General features: G+C 38.0%; 1 protein-coding gene across 5 annotated transcripts in view; it reads right to left on the reverse strand.

Moving 5' to 3' along the window:
* Positions 1-21,584, reverse strand: part of LOC101720340 (cysteine-rich secretory protein 3-like) — a 77,020-nt gene extending 55,436 nt beyond the window's left edge. Inside the window, exons 1-2 of one of the 5 annotated variants that reach the window (XR_015441574.1) lie at positions 21,206-21,579; positions 176-249 (exon numbers count right to left, since the gene is read on the reverse strand). Coding sequence is in view for 3 of the 5 variants with exons in the window: in XM_087188136.1 (XP_087044262.1) it covers positions 176-249; positions 21,206-21,269 (138 nt within the window). In the remaining 2 variants the exon portion in view is untranslated. Of the gene's footprint in view, positions 1-175; positions 250-21,205 lie in introns of all 5 variants that reach the window. The other 4 variants (XM_087188136.1, XM_087188137.1, XM_021252585.2 and 1 more) reach the window with 4 other exon arrangements.
* Positions 21,585-23,234: the final 1,650 nt, after the last annotated feature.

Consider the following 23,234-nt stretch of genomic DNA (forward strand, 5'->3'; position numbering starts at 1 on the left):
GAAGGCCTACCCTGCTGGTCGACACAGCTGTGGACTTGTGTCAGAGCTACCAGTGAGTACTTTGTAATGCACCAGACACTCCAACCCTTTTCACTTTTGAAGACTGATCTAGTATCTTGCTCTCTCTCTCATGGTTTCCTGAGTTGTTTGAAAAGATTTTCAACCTTAACCTCACCTCATCCCCTTTTACAGGGAAAGATGAAAGCAGCATAGCAACCGGGAACAGGATCACTGAGAATAATGCCATTGCTGGGAAAATAAAACAGAGGGAACAAAGACTTGCATTAAAATATTTAGTACATAGAGGTGGAGGCATAAGGAGAGCCATTATCCAAGTTTATTAGTAATGAGAAGAATGGCCAAGGGAACAGCATAATGATGGTGGGCTGGGCTTCAGAAGGACCCTCCTTAGGGGCAATAAAAACAAATGGAGGTACTTAGGAGAAGCTTTGAAGCACACCTACTGCTGACAGGACCTGATGCCTTTTCCTCCCAGTGCCACACTCTGATTGTGCACTTTGGGTACTAGGACTGGCTTTTCTCTTTTAATTCTTTTATTTTCTTTTTTTGGTACCAGGGATTGAACTCCGATCCTTACACTTGCGAGGCAGGTGGCAGAACCACTGAGCTAAATCCCTGGTGGGACTGGCTTTTCTCCTTGCCCATTCAGCAATAAGAACTCTGTTACGGTTTACATCTAGATGCCTCGCACAGCCTCACGCACTTGTATGCAGAGCTTTGAATGATGATTAGATTATGGAAGTATCATAGCTGACTCCCATTTAGAAGAGGGGTCTGGTGAGAGAGAGAGATCTCTGAGGGTGTGGCCCAGAAGGTTTATGTCCCTCCTTGGGTCTTCTCTTTGTTCTCTGCTTCCTGTCATGCCCCTGTGCCATACCACCATGTTTTGAAGCCAGGGCACTGTGAACTGCAATATTTGCCCTAATAAACCTCTTCTCCCTTAAGTGTGGGTGTCAGGCTGTTTGTCTCAGCAAAGAGAAGGTGACTAAGACAAGCTCTCAAACACTGCCTTCCAAGCACTGGTGTGATTAGCCCTTACTGCTACTTAAACCTTGTGTACATCATTTTAAATCACCATTTATTCAAATCAGAAGTTAGAAAATGAAATTTGCTATTATTTATTTTCAGCCTTATCCCTCCCTACCTTTCCAGCTCCTTCTAACATTTAGTCCTGTTTCCATTTTCAAGAGCTTTATTTTCATCATCATTTTTTCTTTCAATTCTTTTCTTAATCCCCTTTCCATTCCTTCCCTCCTTTCATCTCTTATTCCCCCATCCATTTGAAAAAGATTTCTACTTCCTATTTATCTCTTATTTTGTACCCTGTGTGTGTGTGTGTGTATATATATATATTTATATAATATATATACATATTTAAACATAAATACATGTACATAGTTTCTTATATAAGAGAAACCATGTGATATTTAAGTTAGTATAGTACAAAGATGTATCAATAAAAATAAGTTTTTAAAATGACGTTTATTTTATGTAAGGGCTGTGCTTCAATACAGCACCCTAAAATCTTTTTCTAAAAAAGAATCTTCTCTTTCATACTTTTGAACCAGTCTGCTAAACTTTGCCCAGTGTAGTGTGCATTCTGACCCATTCTCTGTCTAGTCCTTACTGTAATACCATACCTCCAATACCCAAACAAAACAAACAAAAAAAATACAGGTAACCATTTTGTATGTATTTGGAGATGAAGCCTGTGAGAAAGAACTTGAGGTTCAGTCGAATCATAAGGAAAGGATGCTGATTTAGTAAAATTTGTGTCCTTATAAAGACACCATTATGTGCTCCCCCCTAAACACACACACACACACACACCACACACACAAACACAAGGCAGAGACCATGTGAGAACACAGTGTGGAGGTGGAAATCTGCAAGCCAGGAAGAAAGCCTTCACCAGTAAATATCCAGGGCATCTTGATCTTGACCATCTAGCTTTTGAAACTGTGAGAAAATAAATTTTTCTTGTTGGAGCCATGCAGTCAATCATATGTTGTTATGTTGACTGGCAAAACTAATACACATTCTTCTCTTTAGTACTTGAAGCCCAGGTTATTTCTGAGTGCATTCCAAGGTCTGGGAGCCTTGTCAGGTTGAATCCTGGAGCAGCAGGTCTGCGTTCAGGCAGGTGGGTCAGAGTCAGGCACCATGAGAGCTGGTGCTGTTTGGATTGTCCAGTGCCCAGGCTCAGGGCAGCTGTGCTTTTCCCCTTTGCTATGTGACAACACCAGAGAGAGAGAGAGAGAGAGGGAGAGAAAGAGAGAGAGAGGAACCTTGCTGTGTTTAAGAGAGCCTCAGACAGTGTTTCACTGCAAAGTGACAGTGATTTCTCTGGAGTGTAAGTTGGCTGGGAATGGAGACATTTTGATTCTCCTAGAGAAGAGTCCTAGAAAGAGGACCTCATCCCATCCTCTCATGAAACTAATGATCAAACAAAAAGCCAGGCAAAGCATGAAAGAGACTAAGAAGAAATCCAAGAGAAATAGTTTATCTTCATGTAGAAAGACATTCTTTTCAGTAATTTCAATGTCAACATTGGAGTCACAGTGAATCATAAGGAAGAAAATGTTATAAAATAGGTTAACACTTGGAATTGCTCCTGACTTTACTAAACCAATTATTTCACTATTTTCTATTTTTGCAATCTAATGAAAAACATAGTTTAGGCTTTGTGGTGTCTATGTCAAAGATAGTATTTTTAACCTTCTCTTTTAAGACAAAGGTATTATTCATCGTTCTGTTAACTTCATTACTAGATAGTGGACTATTGGGAATAGACTCCAATTTTTCTTTAGCCTCACTGCTTACAACTTGGTAACTATTTAATTATGTTTTTGGTTATGTCATTCCTTAGACTGGATAATAGTTACATCCTTCAACATTTCTAATTTCCTCTCTAAAAGAAAACTTATGGGCTAACTCCAAAAATAGTGATCTTCTCCCCAGAGAGAAACATTTAATACTTACACAGTCAACTTTTCATGCTATTAAATTTTTTTATACTGACATACGGTACCTATTTCTCTCAATTCATTCATGTACATTTGGCTTTTTTCATAATTTTCCTCTGAACTTGGGAAAGGCTATATATACTTCCATCTTCACAACTCCTAAATGCCTCATGCCTAAGGATTGTTCATTCTGTACTTGTCTAATGGTCAACCTGCAGAGATTGTTTTGTATCTCTCTAGAAGACCCACTCTTGTCTTATCCTTGTTCCCTTGGACAGGACAATCTCCTGGCATTGACTTACAGTGGGCCTCCTACACAATTTGAGAGCAAAAGAGAAAAACAAATCTTCCTTTTGTTTTCAAGTCAGAGACAATTAAGTATCATTGTTGCCTTTTGCTGATGTTGTAACATAAAAAAATGGACTAATGGAGATGATTAGAAAATGTAAGTGACAGACCAAACAAGGTAACATTAAAAAGCACTGAATGAAGAAAAGATTATCTAGCCTATGGTGTTCGGAAAACAGGTTCACTATACAGAAAAAAAAAATCTTATCTTTTTATGCCTTTTCTTTAAAAGTAATCATATATGTATTAAATTTGTAAATAAAAACATTATATGCAAATTTGTAGGGCAGTATCCCTCTGCCCTAGTTTACCTACACATCATAATGATATATATAGTGATTTTGTTTTGTGCCAGGCACTGTGTCACTCTTTATGGGCTTATTTAAACCTCACAGAAAGCCATATGGTAGATGCTGTTACTCAGTACCACTGTTTACCAGTGGCAATTCTAGTGTTACAGGACACTTCAGTTCAAAAAAGTTTCATCTGTTTCCTGCTGATCGAATGACAGGAAACCATATATGTATTTGGATTATAAGCCAAAAGAATTTAGTCAAAGCTAGCTCTAAGGAGGTAGAGGTGGAGGGGTGTATTTCCCTTCAATGGCCATCTCACCATGTACTGGTGTGTTAGGGGTTGGTACGTACTGGCAACATGCCAGCCAGAACAAACAAACAGGTAGTCCAGGAGAATGGAAGACTCATCCAGAAATTTTGGAGGCAAAATGTACAGTTTTATTTTTAGGGCCAGCAGGTCAGAGACTTCTCCACAAAGAGACTTACCCCCCCTTTGGTGTTGAGTAGGGCAGGTTATATTCTCAGGAGAGAGGCAGGCTTGAAGGAGTTGAGCATTTTGGATTGGTTACATACAGCACAAGTCATCTGGGCCCAGCAACTTCACTGGTTATCAGATATTGTAGACAGCAAGCTCAGTGCACAGAGCCACATCCCATTTACACATGGAAGGGAGATAGAAGTAATAAAACTGATAACAAAGAAAATTCCTGAGATGCTTGAGAGGAAGTGTCTGGAGCCCAGAGACAAGGGAATGGGGAAAACTTTTCCACTAGTAAGTTTGGCTTTAACTGCAAAGAAACATGTTCCCCATTCATTCCCTCCTCTTTTTGATGCTAGTTAATTCCTTAACTATCAGAGGTATTTACCTCTGATATGCATAATGCTGCCTGGTGTATGTGTAAGCATCTGATTTTGAGATCATCATGAGCTGTTAGGATTTTTGAATTTTCATGGAATTAACATGTTGGGAGACAAAATGTATGAACCAGTTTATGAAACATGGGCCAATGGTGAACACAATGAGGATACCAAAAAGAAGTCTTACTAAGGCACCTACCTATCTTCATTTTCCAGTCACCTAGGATGTTTACCAATTGTTAGGATTTTCTGAGTCAATCAAACAAGATAGGACAGCAAACAGCATAGAACCCCAACATATAGCTAAGAGGAAACACCTTTGGAAAGTAGTTCAGTCCTCTGGAGTGTAAGACTGAGGGCCCAGTGGTGCCTTCAGAATGTAAGACTGAGAGCCTTACCAAATGCTCTGAGGAGCTGACTAGTGAAGCACACCCAGGAATCCCAATGGTGCCTTCAGAATGTAAGACCAAGAGCCTTACCAAATGCTCCAAGGAGCTGACTACAGCAAAGAACACCTGGGAAGGAACACACTAGACAAGTTGGGAAACAGACCTTTATTAGTCTGGCCAGATGGCACTCCTGAAGCAAAATAGCTTAGAGAGGCAGCTGGCTCAGAATCCGAGGCTGTTTTTATAGGGGGTTGAGGGGGAAGTTAACATATTAAAGAAAAGGGGACAAAGGTTAGTGGTCGACTGTCACATATTGATGGTTAGCAGACATCTGTAGCTTGTTCTAACAATTGTGGTGCCTGGAATATCAGTTCCGGATAAACAAAGAGTTGAGTAGTTTACTCTGGGACTCTAGGTCTGTTACAGATCCCTATCTAGCATCCCTAGACTAACAAGCATCTCCATCTGTTAACTCACATTTTAATCACAATGGGGCTGGAGAAAAAGGGGCAAAGGTTATGCAGTCCCACATGGAGTAACAATTATTAAAAGCCCATGTTAAGAATAAAGGCAGTCAGTATGTGGTAGGCAAGAATAAGGATGCCAAGGAAAGACCAAGTCTGGAAAGCATGCCAGTGGGTTATGGGTTGAGGTCCTCAGGCTTTAGCTGTGTGTTGGCCTGTCAGTGTCCAAAGTGACAGGAGCAGGGCTTTGAGTGTGTTGTGTCCTAGGGGTGATTTTTACGGGAGTTGTCTCATCAGTGTGGGCCCTTAGAATTTGTCCAGATGGGGCTTTGATTCAAGAGTGATGAATCCATGGCTGGATCTCTGGAATTTTAATAGCTCCATCCAGTAATCTCAGTGGAACCAGTGAATGTGTTTTACTTATTTTTATGTTGGCTCCTCATTATATTGGTACCTGGAGAGCTGGCGACTTGAGAGGGGCCCTGTCTAACTGTCTAAAAGTCATCTAATTAACCTATCTATCTATAACTTTTTCTGAAGAAGTACCTCTAACTGCCTAACTGCCATTAGGGGCAAGGGCTGAAGACTGTTCTGACTACTTCCAGCTGAGGAGGGTCATAGTTGTGATTGGCAGTCAGGGAAATGCTACAGAGGGTCTATCTAAAGGCCTTCAATAGGCATCAGGCATTGTCTCTCAGGTAGCTTTAAGTCTGGAGAAGAGAAGACCAAAAACAGTTAAGAACACATGAGCTTGGGCCAGGGATTTAGCTCAGTGGTTCTGGCACCTGCCTCGCAAGCTGAGGACCCAAGTTCGATCCCTAGTACAAAAATATATATATATATGAGCTAAATAATGAGGTCACCAGGGTTGTTAGGAATGTAGCCAACAAGTTTTTTGTTGTTGTTGTTTTTTAACCAGGAAGGACTACTAATAGCCATTTTATAAAGAGGATAAGGAGTGGGTTTTGTCCAGGGGACTTTAGAATCCAACACAGAATTTGTATTGTAGTTTAGCAGTAATGAACTTTTTTTAGAGTCAATTTGGTGGATCCTGGTAAAAGAAGTCTAGCACATTTGCCTTTGTAATATTTTTTAGACTTTCATTTGAACAAAAAACAGGAAAAATGTCCCAAATTTCATTAACATTTCTTGCAAATCAGAAAATCAGATTGCCCGAATTTCTATTATTGGAAGTCAAGACAAGAAACTCTGTGGTCAAAAGGAAATTGGAGAGATTGCTTTTGAAGTCCTGGGCTAAATTCCATTCTCATTTCTCTTTTTTAAAACTATACAGTGTACTGTTTATCTCCTATATAAGTTTTTTCTTGAAATATTTTTAATCATAGTATCAGAGGATGTCCTAACATTACCTTAAATCATTTTTATTTATTTCTTTATTTTTTAATTAAATTCTTTTATTGGTACATTGTAGGTATACAACACAGTTACATTTCTCATTGGGAATTGTACCTTTACATAATGCATCTCGGTTCTTATTTTTTCCCCATTCCTAGCCCTCCCTTCACCCCCTCCACCCTTCCCTAGTTACAAAGACTTTATTTCCATTTTTTCCATTTCTCAGCATTTTTCCTTTCCCTTCTTTTCTTTCCCCTGCCCCTCTCACTACCCCTACCCTTTGGACCTTTTCTTCCTATTTTACATTATCAATTACTCATTCTAATAATTGGTACCTTTTAGGTATACAATATAATGACATTCATCATTGGAAATTTGCACCTTTATATAGACTCTCTTGGTTCTTATTTTTCACCCTTCCCCAGCCCTCCCTTCAACTCCTCCATTCCTCCCTATTTACAAAGACTTTGTTCCTATTTTTCCATTTTCTCATATTAATCCCATTCCCTTCTATCCTTTCCCCTAGCCCACCCACTTCCTTCCCCTTTGCCACTTTTTTTCCTATTTTACATTACCAATTATATATTTAGTCCTTATTTACACTTTCAGTTTCTCACACCAGAGAAACCATTCGGTATTTATAGATGTGTGTCCTATTTATTTCACTTCAGAGTATTGCCTCAATGTGAATCCACTTAGCTATAAAAGTCTCTAATTTCTCATTTTTTATGGCTGAATAGTACTACATTTTATATATTAAAAAAACACATTTTCTTTATCCAGTCTCCACTTGATGGGCATTTGGGTTGTTTCCAAGTTTTAGCTATTACAAACTGTGCTGCTATGAACATGGGTGCATATATATCACTGTGGTATGATTCTTTTAATTTTGGGGGGAAGATCCCCAGCAGTGGAATAGTGGGGTCAAATGGGACTTCCAGTCCTAGTTCTTTGAGGTATCTCCATACTATTTTCCACAGTGCTTGCACCAGTCTACACTCCCACCAGCAGTGGAGCAGGGTTCCTCTTTCCCCACAGCCCTGCCAGCATTTGTTATTGGTTGATTTCATGATAGCAGCCATTCTTTCTGGAGTGAAGTGGAATCTCAGCATTGTTTTCATTTGCATCTCTTGAATGACCAGTGATGTTGAACATTTTTTCATGTATTTATTTGCCATTTCTACTTCTTTGTCTGAGAAATGTCTGTTCATTTCAGCTGCCCATTTTTCGATTGGGTCTTTAAATTTGGGAGGTCTGATCATTTTAAGTTCTTTATAGATTCGAGATAGTAGACCTTTGTCTGAGGAAGAGGAGGTGAAGATTTTTTCCCACATTGTGGGTTGTCTCTTCACACTGCTGGTGGTTTCTCTTGCTGTGCAGAAGCCTTCTAATAAGAAGAGATCCCACTTGTTGATTGTTTGTGCTAGTTCATGGGCAACTGAGGTTTTGTTCATAAAATCTTTTCCTACACCAATGTCTTCAAGAGTTCTACCTAACCTCTGTTCCAACTGGTTCAGAGTTTCTATTTTAATATTTAGATCTTTAATCCATTTTGATTTTAGCTTAGTGCATGGTGAGAGATATAGGGCTAGTTTTATACTTTGGCAAGTTGAAGCCGAATTTTTCCAGTCCCATTTATTAAAGAAGCTCTCTTTCCTCCAGTGAGGGTGTTTGGCTCCTTTATCGAAAATGAGATGGCTGAGTGTGTCTGACATTGTTTCTGCATCTTCTAATTTGTTCCACTGGTCCTCAGGTCTGTTTCTTTGCCAGTACCATACAGTTTTTATCACAGTAGCTTTGTAGTATAGTTCAGGTTGGGGATTGTGATACCACCTGCCATGTCTCTGTTACCTAGAATTGCTTTAGCTATTCTGGGTCGCTTCTTATTCCAAATGAATTTTTGGATTGTTTTCTCAAGGTCCATGAAGTATGCTGCTGGGATCTCAATTGGAATTGCATTAAATCTATATAGCAGTTTTGGAAGTATGACCATTTTCACTATATTAATCCTTCCTACCCAGGAGCACGTGTAGGACATCCTACATGTCATCCATCCCCATGTCTGTCCATTTTCTGATATCATCGTCAATCTCACTTTTCAGAGTGCCATAGTTTTCAGAGAAGAGGTCTTTGATTTTTTTCATTAGGTTGATTCCTAGGTATTTCAGTTTTGTGGACGCTATTGTGAAAGGAATTATTTGCCCTATTTCTCTCTCAGTGAGTCTGTCATTCGTGTAGAGGAAAGCTATTGATTTTTGTGTGTTGACCTTGTAACCAGCTACTTGACTGAATTTGGTTATTAAGTCTAGAAGACTTTTGGTGGAGTTCTTGGGGTCTTCTATATAGAGTATCATGTCATCTGCAAATAATGACAATTTGACTTCTTCATTACCTATCTTTATTCCTTTTATTTCTTTCTCTTGTCTAATTGCCCTGGCTAATGTTTCCAGAAGTATATTGAACAAAAGTGGTGATTGTGGACATCCTTGTCTTGTTCCTGATTTTAGTGTGAAGGATTTCAGTTTTTGACCATTTAGTATGATATTGGCTGTTGGTTTTTCATAGATGGCTTTTATCAGTTTGAGGTAGAGACCATCTATTCCAATTTTTTCTAGGGTTTTTATCATGAATGCATGTTGGATTTTGTCAAATGCTTTTTCTGCATCTATGGAGATAATCATATGGTTTTTGTCCTTGGTTCTATTGATACAGTGTATTACATTGATTGATTTTCGTATATTGAACTATCCCTGCATCCCTGGGATGAATTCCACTTGATCAGGGTGTATGATCTTCTTGATGATCTTCTGAATTCTGTTTGCCAGTATCTTATCAAGGATTTTGGCATCTATGTTCATTAGTGAGATTGCCATATAATTCTCTTTTTCAGTTGGGCTTCCTCTGTTTTGGGGATCAAGGTGATGCTTGCTTCCAGGAATGAATTTGGGAGTATTGCTTCCCTTTCAATTTCAATGAAGAGTTTAAAAAGTAATGGCAGCAGTTCCTCTCTACATGTCTTGTAGAATTCAGCAGTGAAGCCATCAGGGCCCGAGCTTTTCTTAGTTGATAAATTTTTAATTACATTTTCAATTTCATTGGTTGATATTGGGTTGTTCAGAATTTTTAGGTCTTCTTCATTCAACTTTGGTAATTCATATGTATCTAGGAATCTGTCCATTTCTTCTGTGTTGTCCATCTTATTGGCGTATAGGTTCTGGAAGTAGGTATTGATGATCCTCTGGATTTCTGCTGGGTCTGTTGTAATTTCACCCTTTTCATTCCTAATTGCATGGATTTCAGCCTTTCTTTCGTTTTTCTGACAAGGTTGGCTAAAGGTTTGTCAATTTTGTTGATTCTTTCAAAGAACCAACTCTTGGCTTCATTGATCTTTTGTATCATTCTCTTAGTTTCCATTGCATTGATTTCTCCTCTGATCTTTATAATTTCCTCCCTTGTATGAGCTTTGGGGTTGTGTTGCTCTTCTTTTTCTAGAAGCCTGAGGTTCAGCATCAGGTTGTTTAATTGGGCTCATTCTGTTTTCCTAAAATGTGTATTCACTGCTATGAATTTCCCTCATAAGACTGCTTTCATTGTGTCCCATAGATTCTGATATGTTGTATTGTCATTGTCATTTAATTGAAGGAACTGTCTCATTTCTTCTTTAATTTCCTCTGTGACCCATTGGTTATTCAGTAGTGTGTTGTTCAATTTCCACGTGTTTATGAAATTTTTTGAGTTCTTTTTGCTATGGCTCTCCAATTTCATCACAGTATGGTCTGATAATATACAGGGGATAACTTCAATTCCTTTGCACTTACTTGAAAATGTTCTTTGTGTGAGTATGTGGTGTATTTTGGAGAATGACCCATGTACAGCTAAGAAGAATGTGTATTCTGATTTTGTGGGGTGGAAGACTCTGTAAACATCTGTTATGTTCATTTGTTCAAGAGTTCGATTGAATTCTAGTATTTCATTACATATTTTTAGTGTGGTTGATCTATCTATTTGTGACAGTGGGATGTCGAGTTCCCCCACTACAATTGTATTAGTGCACATATGACTTTTCATGTCAGTATTTCTTTTATATAGTTAGATGCACTAGTGTTTGGTGCATAGATATTTATGATTGTCGTCTTTTCCTCTTGGATTGTTCCCTTTACAAGGATGTAGTGTCCTTCTTCATCTCTCTTAATCAGTGTTGGTTTGAAATCTACTTGATCTGCCAAGAGGATAGGTACTCCTGCTTTTTTTTGCATTCCTGTTTCATGCAGTATTGTTTTCTATCCTTTAATTTTCAGTCTATGAGTTTCCTTTTGAATTAAGTGTGTTTCTTGTATGCAGCATATGGTTGGATTTTGCTTCTTGACCCATTCTGCCAGTCTATTTCTTTTGACTGCTGAATTGAGACCATTAACATTGATGGTTATAACTGAAACATATTGACTTATCATTTCCATGACTTTTTTGTTTTTGTTGTGGTCTCCCCCTTTACATTGAATTTCTTGTCATGCCAGATGGGTTCATTCTGCTTTGCTTCCTGGGGTTGTGATCCTCAGTGTCTGCTCCTAGGATATTGTGTAAAATTCTTTGGAGTGCTGGTTTGCTATTCACGAAGTTCTTAAGGTGCTCTTCATCATGAAATTATCTTATTTCTCCATCCATTTTGAAAGATAGTTTTGCAGGTTACATCAATCTGGGTTGGAGGCTGTTTTCTTTTTAGTGCATGGAACATGCCATCCAAGCTCTTCTTGCCTTGATGGTTTGTGTTGAGAAGTCTGCTGTCATTCTGATGGGCTTTCCTTTGTATATGATTTGTTTCTTTTCTCTAACTGCTTGTAGAACTTTGTAATTCTGTCAAGTTTCTGGAATCTTAACAGTTATATGCCTATGTGTAGATTTTTTTTTGATCAAGGCTATTTGGAGTCCTCTATGCCTCACTTATCTGTATGTCAAGTTCTTTTCCCCTGCTTGGGAAGTTTTCTGCCATTATTTCTGAGAAGAGATTTTTTATGTCATCTTGCACTCTCTCCTTTTTCTTTATTGAGCCCAATCAGTCTTATGTTATTCTTCTCTGCATCATCTAGCAGCTGCTGGATTGATTTCTCATGTTCCCTTATAATTTTGAAGCAATTTTTCTTTTCCTGGTCACTAATTGCAATCTTATCTTCTATATCTGAAATTCTGTTCTCACATTGGCTCATTCTGCTGTGTAGGTTTTCAATGGAGTTTTTCATGTCCTGAAAACCTATTTGCATCTGTTTTATGGATTCCATTTGTTTCTTATGTTGGGATTCCATCATGTTCCTCAGCTCCTCTCTAGATTTATTAATCATGTCTTGCACTAGGGGCACAATTTCTCCTGTTATCTGAGAAATTATTTTTGATTTCATTGTTTCAAGATCCCCTTTGTTGCCAGTTCAGTGGGTCCAGGTCGTTGAGTATCAGAGTGTTCCATCTCATTTCCCTTTGGGGTTGCTGTAGGTGATCTGGAAGTCTGGTTTTGGGACTTATTTATGTGTTTTCTCATTTCAACTGGTGCAGGGGGCTGTTAGCACCTGCACAGATTATCTCATCTGAGTTGGGAGAGGTGGGACAGGGGCTGGGAGCAGCAGTAGGGATCGTGGTGCAAAAGCCCTTTCTTGTGGGCTGGGAGCAGCAGGAGTGATGGTGTCTGGGGAGCCCCTTCCTCTGGACCAGGAGCAGTGAGATGGTGGCTCAGAAGCCTCTCCCTCTGGGCTGGGAGTGGTGAGAGTGATGTTGGCCTGGGAGCCCCTTCCTCTGGGCCAGGAGCAGTGGGACAGAGGGTGGCCCAAAAGCCCTTTCCTGTGGGCTGGGAGCAGTGGGAGGGATGGTGACCAGGAAGCCCCTTCCTCTGGACCAGGAACAATGGGACGGTGGCTCAAATCTCCTACCTCTGAGCCGGGAGCAGCAGGACTCAGTACCATGGTCTGGTGGTCTGGTGTCCTCTGTGCCTTTGTAGCGTGGATCCAGGTGGCTGCCTGTCTGCAGGGGGGTGATTCAGGTTGTTCCACCTGACTGGAGACCTTGGTAGGGTGTGAGCAGACCTGTCTGTCTTCAGTGGGGTGATTTGGCACCTTCTGTGCAACTCAGGACCTTGGTAGGGCATCTATCTTAAATCATTAAAAACAATTTTTTTCTTTTTCTTTTTTGCAGTGCTGGGGACAGACCCCAGGCCTCTACAAATGCTAAGCAAGTGCTCTACCACTAAGCCCCATTAAAATTTTTTTGATGAACCCGGCTGACTGAAGGCAGGTATATAATTAACAGCATGATCCTTGAAGATACATTGTAGTTCTTCCTTTAAAAATTATTAACTGTTAAGAGGTAGAGTATCTCTTAAAAATTAAACAGTAAACCAAAGCTGCATTGCTCATCTCTTTAAAACAAATTTAAAGCATTTATACTATCTAGGTTTCTCCTGCCAGAGTCAGGATAGACATTCACAGTGTAATGAGTTTAGTAAGGAGAGCTGGCCTGGGTGTGGTGGTTGTCATTTCTCCAAATGCTCTAAAGCTGGTATTTAATGTAGACAAAGCTAAAGGATTTCCAGCAACATTTCTCTGGAAAAATAATTCTTTCATTATTTACACAGGTCTTACAGAGACAGCTGGATATTTAGGGGCTCATCTGTTACAAAAGTAACACACTGTGTGCCATAGCTCATGATCTAAGAGCCCATGTGTCATTTCCTTCCTCTGAGAGAATAGTGAAAAAATGATAAACACAATTTATATAATCCTTAGCCATCCAGTCTTAGAATATAAAAAGTGCATGTAACTGAGTAAATGGCTTTTGGAGGTCAACATACCCATGAGTGTAGTGCTACTGTGAACCTGACTTCTCCTTAAACTCAAGACCATGAAAACACATTCCAGGTTGATAGTTCCAGCAAAGCCATGGAATAGTTGTCTAAAGGACATTTTTATTCCTGTATCTCAGTTTTTGGAGCCTCCTAGATATATTTTTTTTTCTTGAGACAAGAAACTGATATAAAAGAGAAGTTCTAAAATTAAATGTGGTTTTCTCCCCCTTTATTATTTAAAAATAAAGAGAACTGATAACCTCAACAAGTACACTGGGCAACTTAAGGAGACCAAGGCTAACATAAAAGGTTCGATCCTTTCAGACATTGGTAGGTATCCAGGAAATATGAGCACAATGAGAGAAGAGACATCATAAACAGAAAACAAGGATGTACATTATTTTTAAAGGAATAAATCTCTGTGCTCTGTGCAGAACTTATCCTGACTGTGGCTGACAAGCAGGTGATGGAGCTTTCACTTGGAAACAGAAGGGCTAGCAGTAGGTACTTCTCCCCAGTCACTTCTTGCAGAGAGTTTAATATGAAGGATACTTAATCATACTCTTACTTTATGTTTTTTGATCACCTACATGATAGTTAATTAGATATCACAGAATCAGAAAAACACTTATGTAAAAGGAGAGATCTGGAGAGCAATGGTTTCTAGGATTGGACACCTGCAAAGAGCTTATTTTAATTTATTTTAAAAGAATCAGGATGCACTTGCAGTTAATTAATGATTTTCCCCTTCTTTTCAGTCCCCAAAATTTAAAAAACAAATGGCTGTGTCATGAGTGAACCAAAAGATTTTTATGGATGGGCTATGTCTTAATTTCTCTGAAGTCTAGCTTTATTATTATTTTATACCTTTTTTGGCTATTTTTTCTACTGGGTGTTTAAGACCAAGTTAAAGTGAGACCTGTGTCAATCAATATAAATCTCTTGCTATCTATCAAGGTCAGTTAAGTCTCCTTAGGCCATTACTTTGGAAATTTGCATAGAGCCTCTCTGCTCCTCTGTCAGTGTCAGCCATCAGGATTGATCATGGCTTTGCTTGACCAAGCTGCTTTCAGTGAAAGCATGGGAAATTTTTTCTCATGGTGACCCTCCTTTGACACATGGTACATTGTCCTCCAATGCCCAGCAATCTCCTTGCTCAGAAGGTTTGAGTGATTTACCAAAGATGTAGGATCCTGTAAAGAAGGTTCCCTCATGTCCTGGATCTTTGTTGACCTTGAGGGGCCAGGGCCACAATATTGGCTGTCCTCATAGCCCAGTTACCTTTTTTAGCTTTGGTCTCCAAACTTTAATTGTTGAACACCCAGAAGAGAAGGTCAATAACATTAGCATTGCAACAGGAGTAATGAACTTAACTATTACAATTTTACCTGAATAGCAAGCATTTTGGAATTTAAAATATAGTTAGAGAACTGTTATTGTTATCAATCATGATTGTTCTAGTAGTTGAATTCCTATAGAATATCAACAGAAAAAAACTTAAATCAAGAGCCACAAATAGCATTTTAACATGACAATCATGATGACCTTATCTTTGTAACACATTTAAATGTCTATCTTGGTATAAAATAGCCATTGTTAAACACGGTCATTAAAAAAAAAAAAAACACCAAAAATTTTCATCTAAATTGTTATCTTTTGATAGGATATCATCTAAAGAAAATATCTCAGCCCATAAATTCACCTGTTGTCTTAAATAGCTGGAGTGTATGAAAAAGGCAAATACCTGAATCAAAAAGAGGTTATTATTGTAAACAACATATTAGAAAACTTGTACAGTCAGGAAGTATAAATACATTTAGTGCACCAGAAAATTAACAATAATAATTAACATAATTATATGTATGAGATCTTATGCCCTCTAATTCAGTTTGGTACAAAAACATCGTTTTACTAAAACCTTATTATTGTTGTTTACAGGAAATTTAATCTTTTGAAAATGACCAGTGTATACATACTGTAATAATATATTTAGAATTTATCCCTTTGATGACAACAGATGTAAACATAGCACAATAACATATTTATGTAATATTTATTGATGCCTATGAAAACTATCAGGTCAGTCTGTGATAAGACTGAAAACTGTTAAGGTCCCCCTAGAGAGCAAAGACTGGAAAATATTTCCATGCGACTGTTCCTTTGTTCACCGAGGGGAGTCCCATTAGCAGCCTCTTTAAATCTACTAAATTACTTTGACAAAGTTTATTTAATAACCTATAAAAACCGAATTGTTACATTATTTGTAACCAATTAAAGTTTGGGATTATGTTCAGACACCAATATGTTTTACATCTTTTAATCTGTTAGCAACCTGGGGGGGGGCTTACCTTGAACTTAATAACTTTTATCTATAAACAAAACAGCAGTACAAGTGGACAAACAAACAAAGAAACATATAAGACAATTTTTTTCCAGGCTTTTTGGGTTTTCTTTGTTTATTTTTGCTATTAAGTTTATTGATACATTTTAGATATAAAATGCAGTTACATTCATCATTGGGATCTTGTACCTTTACATGATGTATCTTGGTTCTTATTTTTTTCCCTTTCCCCTGCCCTCCCTTCACTCCCTCTACCCATCTCTATTTGCAAAGAATTTGTTTCAATTTTTTTTCTTTTTCTCATATTTTTTCTTTTCACTTCTTTCCTCTCCCCCGCCCCTCCCACTACCCCTACTCGTTTAGACCTTTTCTTCCTATTATACAATATCAATTATACATTTTTAAAGTTACAATATCAAAATTTAGAGGACATTACCACAGATTTTACAGAATTTAAAAGGATATAGAAAGCATATTACAAAAATCCTTTTTGAAATAAATTTGACAACTTCTAAAAAGTACCTTGGAAGACAAATTAATGAAACTGACTCTGGAGGAAATATAAAATGTGAATAGCACCTATTAAAGAAAGTATACTTCTAGCTTGAAAACCTACCCATATGACAACAACAGGCTCATATATATTTTAACTGATGAATTATATCAAACATTTAAAGTAAAAAAAAGAAGGAACATGTCTCCCTTCATTTTAGGAAATCAACATTGTGCTAATACTAAAACTGAATAAAGATAATAGAAGAAAAAAAATGTGCACATAGATAAAAATTTGTTTTAAAAAACAAACTATCAGAAGTCAGATCTGGCAGTATGTAGAAAGTGGTTTTATTACAGGGATGGCAGTGTTGGTTTAGGATTGGAAGATCCAACCCCTTAAGTCTTCATTTTAACAGAGGAAAGGAAAAAGCCATATGATCCTGTCAGTAGTTGGAGAAAAAGTATTGGACTAAATTCTACAGCTGTTCATGGTAAAATCTATCAGGAGACTAGAAAGAGAAGAGAACCTTCTCAAGAGGTAAGACATGTACTCCATACTTCCAGCAAAAAAGCCTTATATGAATGGAAAAGATATAATGCTTTCTCCCTAAGGTGGGGAACAAAGTCAGATATGCCTATTCTTCATCTGTCCATTAAACTTTGAAACATAGACCCAAACCAAACTAGTCTGGGAATAAAAAGAAACAATTAGCATAGGATTGGCAAGGTAGAAGTAAAATGTCTGTGTGTGCCTGAAATGATCATCTACAGAGAAAATACTAATAAATCTCTAGGAGCCCCTGGAACTTGTATCTGAATTTATCAGGATTAGAAAACACAAAGTATATATAAAAATTCAGATCTATGTATACTTGTTATAAATGAAGAATTGGATATTGAAATTTAAAAGTTATGTAGGAATACAAAGGACCTAGAAAAGTAAAAAGAAAAAAAAACAGTGTTGGAAGACATTTATTACCTAATTTTAAGACTTCCTCTGAAGCTACAGTAATCAAGGCAGTGTTGGCATAAGGAAAAACATATAGATCAATGGAATAAAACAGAGAATCTAGAAATAGAACCACACATATATGGTTCACTGAATTTTGAAAGATTATTTAACATTAACATTTTATAGAACATAAATTCAACTCAAGAGCAGAGGAAAAGATAGTGTTTTCAGCAAATGGAACTAGAACACCTGGTATCCATATGTAAAAAATTAACCTCAACCCTTTATTTCCATACATAAAGATAACTTCAAAGGATCTATGAACCTAAATATGAAAGCCTAAAAGTATAAAACTTTAAGAAGAAATCATAAGGGAAAATGTTTATGAATGTAGGATAGGCAAGAATTTCCTAGGATACAAAAAACATGATATATAAAAGAAAAAACTTGATAAATGAGATTCCATCAAAATTTAGAACTTTAAATGACATCGTTAAGAAAATGCAAAGTAGTCCTTAAATAGACCATATTTATAATAAATATAACCTATGGCCAGAATATATAAAGAACTCTTATAGCTCATTAATAGACAACCCAATTAAAAAGTAGACACAAGAAGATGATAAATAGCCATTACAGCAGGAAAAGTGTGCAATGCCAGAATCAGAAAAATGCTAATCAGTATAATAACAAGATTGTATTATACACTCATTAAGGAGATGAAGTTAAAAGTTTTAAAAGAACAGATGTCAGCTTAGGTATGAACCAGTTAGAACTTTCAAAAACTGCTGATGTGAATGTAAAATGATAAAACGATTTTGGAAAACAATATAGAAATTACTTGTATTACTGTTAAGAACCAACAGTTCTGTTCTTAAGTTTTTACTTAGGAATGAAAACACATGTTCACAATAGATTTGTAGATACAAGTTGAGTATCCCTTATCTGAAATTCTCAGGACCAGTAGTGTTTCAGATTTTGGGTTGAAATCCACTTGTTCTGCAAAGAGGAGAGCTACTCCTGCTTTTTTGGGGGTCCCTGTCACATGGAGTATTGTTTTCCACCCTTTAACTTTCAGTGTTTGAGTTTCTTTTTGAATAAACTGTGTTTCTTGTATGCAGCATATTGTTGGATCTTACCTCTTGACCCATTCTGCCAGCCTATTTCTTTTGATTTGTGAGTTGAGACCATTAACATTGATGGTTATAACTGATATGTATTGACTTATTATTGTCATGACTTTTCCTTTTTTTGGATTCTCCCCCTTTGCATTTAATTTCTTGTTGTGCCCAATGGACGCATTCTGCTGTGGTTCCTGGGGTTGTGATCCTCATTGTGCTTTCATAGGATATTGTCTAAAAATTTTTAAAGTGCTGGTTTGGCATTCATGAAGTTTCTAAGGTGCTCTTTGTCATGAAAGTATCTTATTTCTCCATCAATTTTGAAAGATAGTTTTTCAGGGTACATCAATCTGGGTTGGAGGCTGTTTTTGGGCTTGAAATACATCACTACAAGCTCTTCTTGTCTTGAGGGTTTCCACTGAGAAGTCTGTGATTCCAGTGGGCTTTCCTTTGTATGTGATTTGTTTCTTTTCTCTAACTGTTTGTAGAATTTTATTCTTCTGTTGGGTTTCTGGAATCCTATTAAATGCCTATGTGTAGCTTCTTTTTTTTTGATCAAGGCTAGTTGGAGTCCTACATGCCTCACTTATCTGTATGTCAAGTTCTTTCCCCCTACTTGGGAAGTTTTCTGCAGTCACTTCTGTGAAGAGTTTTTTTTTGTCATCTGCACTCTCCTGTTTCTTCATTGACTCTGATCAGTCTCATGTTATTCTTCTTTCCATCATCTAGCAGCTGCTGGATTGATTTCTCATGTTCCCTTACAATTTTGAACCAAATTTCTTTTCCTGGTCACTAATTGCAATCTTATCTTCTATATCTGAAATTCTGTCCTCACATTGGCTCTTTCTTCTGCATAAGCTTTCGATGGAGTTTTTAATCTCTTGGAAATCTGTTTGTATCTGTTTTATGGATTCCATTTGTTTCCTATGTTGGGATTCCATCATGTTCCTCAGCTCCTCTTTTTTTTTTTTTTTTTTAATGTGTGTCCTGTCTAGATTTATTAATCATGTCTTGTACTATGGGCACAATCTCTGCTGTTATGTGAGAAATAATTTCTGATTTCATTTTTTCCAGATCCTCTTTTGTTGCCAGTTCAGGGAGTCCAGGTTGTTGAGTATCAGATTGTTCCATCTGGTTTCCCTTTGGGGTTGCTATAGGTGATCTGGGAGTCTGGGTTTGAGGCTTGTTCATGTTTCTTCTCATTTCAATGGGGGTGGAGTGTTCTGCTGGCACCTGGGAGTCTCACCTCCTCTGTACTGGGAGTGGGACTCAGGACAATTTATTAAACTAGAGTGCACTCAAATATATTTAGCCCAATTGAATTATAATGTCTCTTTATAATTTTTAGGTTTAAATTATAAATAAGAGTAATCAAAACTTTTTGTAAGTCAATTAGCAGAGATCTCTTGTAGAATTAGAACCAGAAGGAATGAAAGCTCTTTATACATGTAAATGTAAATCTTTTATAACAAACTTGAAACCAACAAGCAAACATACATATTTCTTTGATAAAACACTTCCGCATATCTTCTTGACATACCTAGGGCTTCTGGTCTTATATATCTCTCTTTATTCTTCTAACAAGACAAACATACAAATACTTTTATATCAAAAGTATATCCTCTTTATTTGTCACCTTTTAAAATATATATATTTTATATATATATTCACTTACTATAAACCTTTCATAGCAAGCTTGGCTTCAGTTGTTAAAATTTTAGTTACCTTTTTTTTTCTTTAACCTTGAAGTTTTTATCAACAAAGTATAGAAAGACCAAGTTAACCCTGTAATTAGAATGCAAGAATTTGCAATGTGCAAGAAATGTTTTAAGCCTACTAATTAAACATTACTTTAAATTGGAGATGAAAGGTACATTTGTCAATTAACCAGAGGAGGGAATGATAACAAAGTTCCTGCCTTGAGGTGGGTGTAGGTCAAGAACAGAGATTACTCATTGCGTCCAGTGACATCTGAGATGCAAGAATAGCCTATTATGCCCTGTAGCCCTGGAGTTTTTTTTAATCTCTGCCTTAAACTAAATGTAAAAAAATGTGCAACATTGAGATAGAGACTCATTTACTTTGTAAGTGAAACCAAAAAGAAAACTTGTACTGTTTTAGAAACAAATTATCTCCCAGTTGGCTTGCAGAAATGGAAGGAAGACAACAACCTATTGAAAGGTAAATTAATCCTTTGTACAAATAAGGAAACTTGAATACCAAAGCTAGAGGGAACTCACACACTCATTTTACAATAATTTTAAGCAATTAAGCCTAAATGTAACATATACAAAGGAAAAATAAAATATCATTTTACCAAGAGGGGCCTCACAGGCAGAACGACCTTTTTATGTCATCTGCTACAGTCACACTCTTATTCATACACAGACATCCAGAGGTTCTCACAAACTGCCCCTTGAGCAGAGTCAAGACAAACAAGGGAAATAGCCTTCCCTCCTACTGGAGGAGCCTCACAGTTGGTCAATTGGCGGAGGGTTTCTCAGCCATTTTAAGGATTGTCCAGCCTCTAGGGTGAATTTCTCATCAAAAGAGCACCCATTTAGCCTTTTCTAGATGTGTCCATGGAATTTCAGTATGACCCCCTAAGCTAGCCGGGGACAGGGACGTCAGTTCTCACTGAGCTGATAAAACCAAACCAAAACAAATCAAAGCAAAGCTAAAGGGGTCATCAATTCCCCTGAGGGGCAGCCAAGCCCTCCTTCCACCCTCCCAGGCAGGTCCAAACGAACTAATGATAGTGCCCCAGGGTCTTACCTCCTCTGGCAGCCAGGCCAAAACAGACAATGTGTCCTTGCTCCCTTGAGTTTGGGGGAGTCATAAGCAGGGAGCAGCTGTCACCCTAGGTCCTCCAGAGAGGCTCAGAGAATGCTGGCTCTGAGTGTGCTGTCTCTTTAAGGATCTAGAATGACCTTCACTCTGCCCACAGGACTTCAACCCAGGATCAAGTGATCAGCTCACTCTATTCATCCTGGACCAACCCCAAAATGTAGAGGCAAAGTGGCAGCCAGAACACACAGACAGGTAGGTAGTCCAGGAGAGTGGAAGACTCATCCAGAAGTTTTGGAGGCAAAGTGTACAGTTTTATTTTTAACACCAGCATGTCAGTCTGAGACTTCTCCACAAAGAGACTTACCCCTCTTTGGGGTTGAGCAGGGCAGGTTATATTCTCAGGAGAGGGGCAGGCTTGCAGGAGTTGAGCATTTTGGATTGGTTACATGGGGCACAAATCATCTGGGCCCAGCAATTTAACTGGACAGACAGCAAGCTCAGTGCACAGAGCCACATCCCATTTACATTTGGCAGGGGAATAGAAATAATAAAAACAAAGAAAATAACAAAGAAAATTCCTGAGATGCTTGAGAGGAAGTGTCTGGAGCCCAGAGGCATTGAGGGAATGGGGAAATCTTTTCCACTAATAAGTTTGGCTTTAACTGCAGAGAAACACATTTCATATTTAGTTATGGTTTGCGTATAGATGTCCCCTCAAAGCCTCATGTGGTCATAGGTGGGGCTTTTTCAGAAGTGGATGTGAAATAGGAAGAAAAGAGGTGAAGTGAAAGGGGAAGTGTGAGGGGCAGGGGAAAGGAAAGAAGGGAATGGAATTAATATGAGAAAATGGAGAAATGGAAACAAAATCTTTGTAAATAGGGATGGATGGAGGGGTTGAAGGGAGGGCAGGGGAAGGCAGAAAAATAAGAACCAAGAGAGATTATGTAAAGGTGCAAATTTCCAATGATGAATGTCATTATATTGTGTACCCAAAATGTATCAATGATTAAAATGAATAATTGATAATTCAAAATAGGAAGAAAAGGTCCAAAGTAGTAAGGGAAGTGGGAGGGGTAGGGGAAAGGAAAGAAGGGAAAGGAAAAAATATGAGAAAAGGAAATAACTGGAAACAAAGTCTTTGTAAATAGGGAAGGGTGAGGGGATGAGGGGTGGGCTGGGAATGGGGAAAAAATAAGAACAAAGATAATTCATGTAAAGGTTCAAGTTCCCAATGAGAAATGTAAATGTATTGTATACCTAAAATGTACCAATAAAAGAATTTAAGGGAAAAAAAATGAAGTGGATGGATTTAGTGTATGTCACTGGAATTGATTCATGGTACAATGGTAGAATCAATGTCACTAGGATTAAGGGTCTGAGTGCTACCTGCCCTAGGTAGCCTGAATGAGATATAAGGGATAGAAAGAGTTGTGGTTATCCCTTGCTTGTTTTGCTACATTCTGCCCACCATGAAATGTTTCTCTGCTTTGAAGCTTGTCTGCCGGGCTTCCCTGCCTTAGAGCCAGCTGATTATCAACTGAAACTTCTACAAACTGTGGGACTGCATAACCTTTATTCCTTTTCTCCAGCCCCATTGTGATTAAATGTGAGTTAATGGATAAAGATGCTTGTTAGTTTTGGGACACTAGATAAAAATCTGTAACAGACCTAAAGTCCCAAAGTAAACTACTCAACTCCCTGTTTGCCCAGAACTGATGTTCCAGACACCACAATTTTTAGAACAAGCTGCAAATGTCTGCTGACTGTCAATACGTGACAGTTGACCACTAACCTTTGTCCCCTTTTCTTTAATTCTATATGTTAACTTCCCCCTATAAAACAGCCTCGGACTCTGAGCCAGCTGCCTCTCTAAGCTATTTTGTTTGGGGAGTGCCATCTGGCCAGACTAATAAAGGTCTGTTTTACTTTCCAACTTGTCCGGTGTGTTCCTTCCTGGGTGTTCTTTGCTGCAGTCAGCTCCTCGGAGTGTTTGGTAAGGCCCCCGGTCTTACAA

This window comes from Heterocephalus glaber, unplaced genomic scaffold (assembly GCF_053883595.1).
Source record: "Heterocephalus glaber isolate CG9 unplaced genomic scaffold, H.glaber_assembly_v1.0 deba00001523, whole genome shotgun sequence".
Lineage (NCBI taxonomy): Eukaryota > Metazoa > Chordata > Mammalia > Rodentia > Bathyergidae > Heterocephalus > Heterocephalus glaber.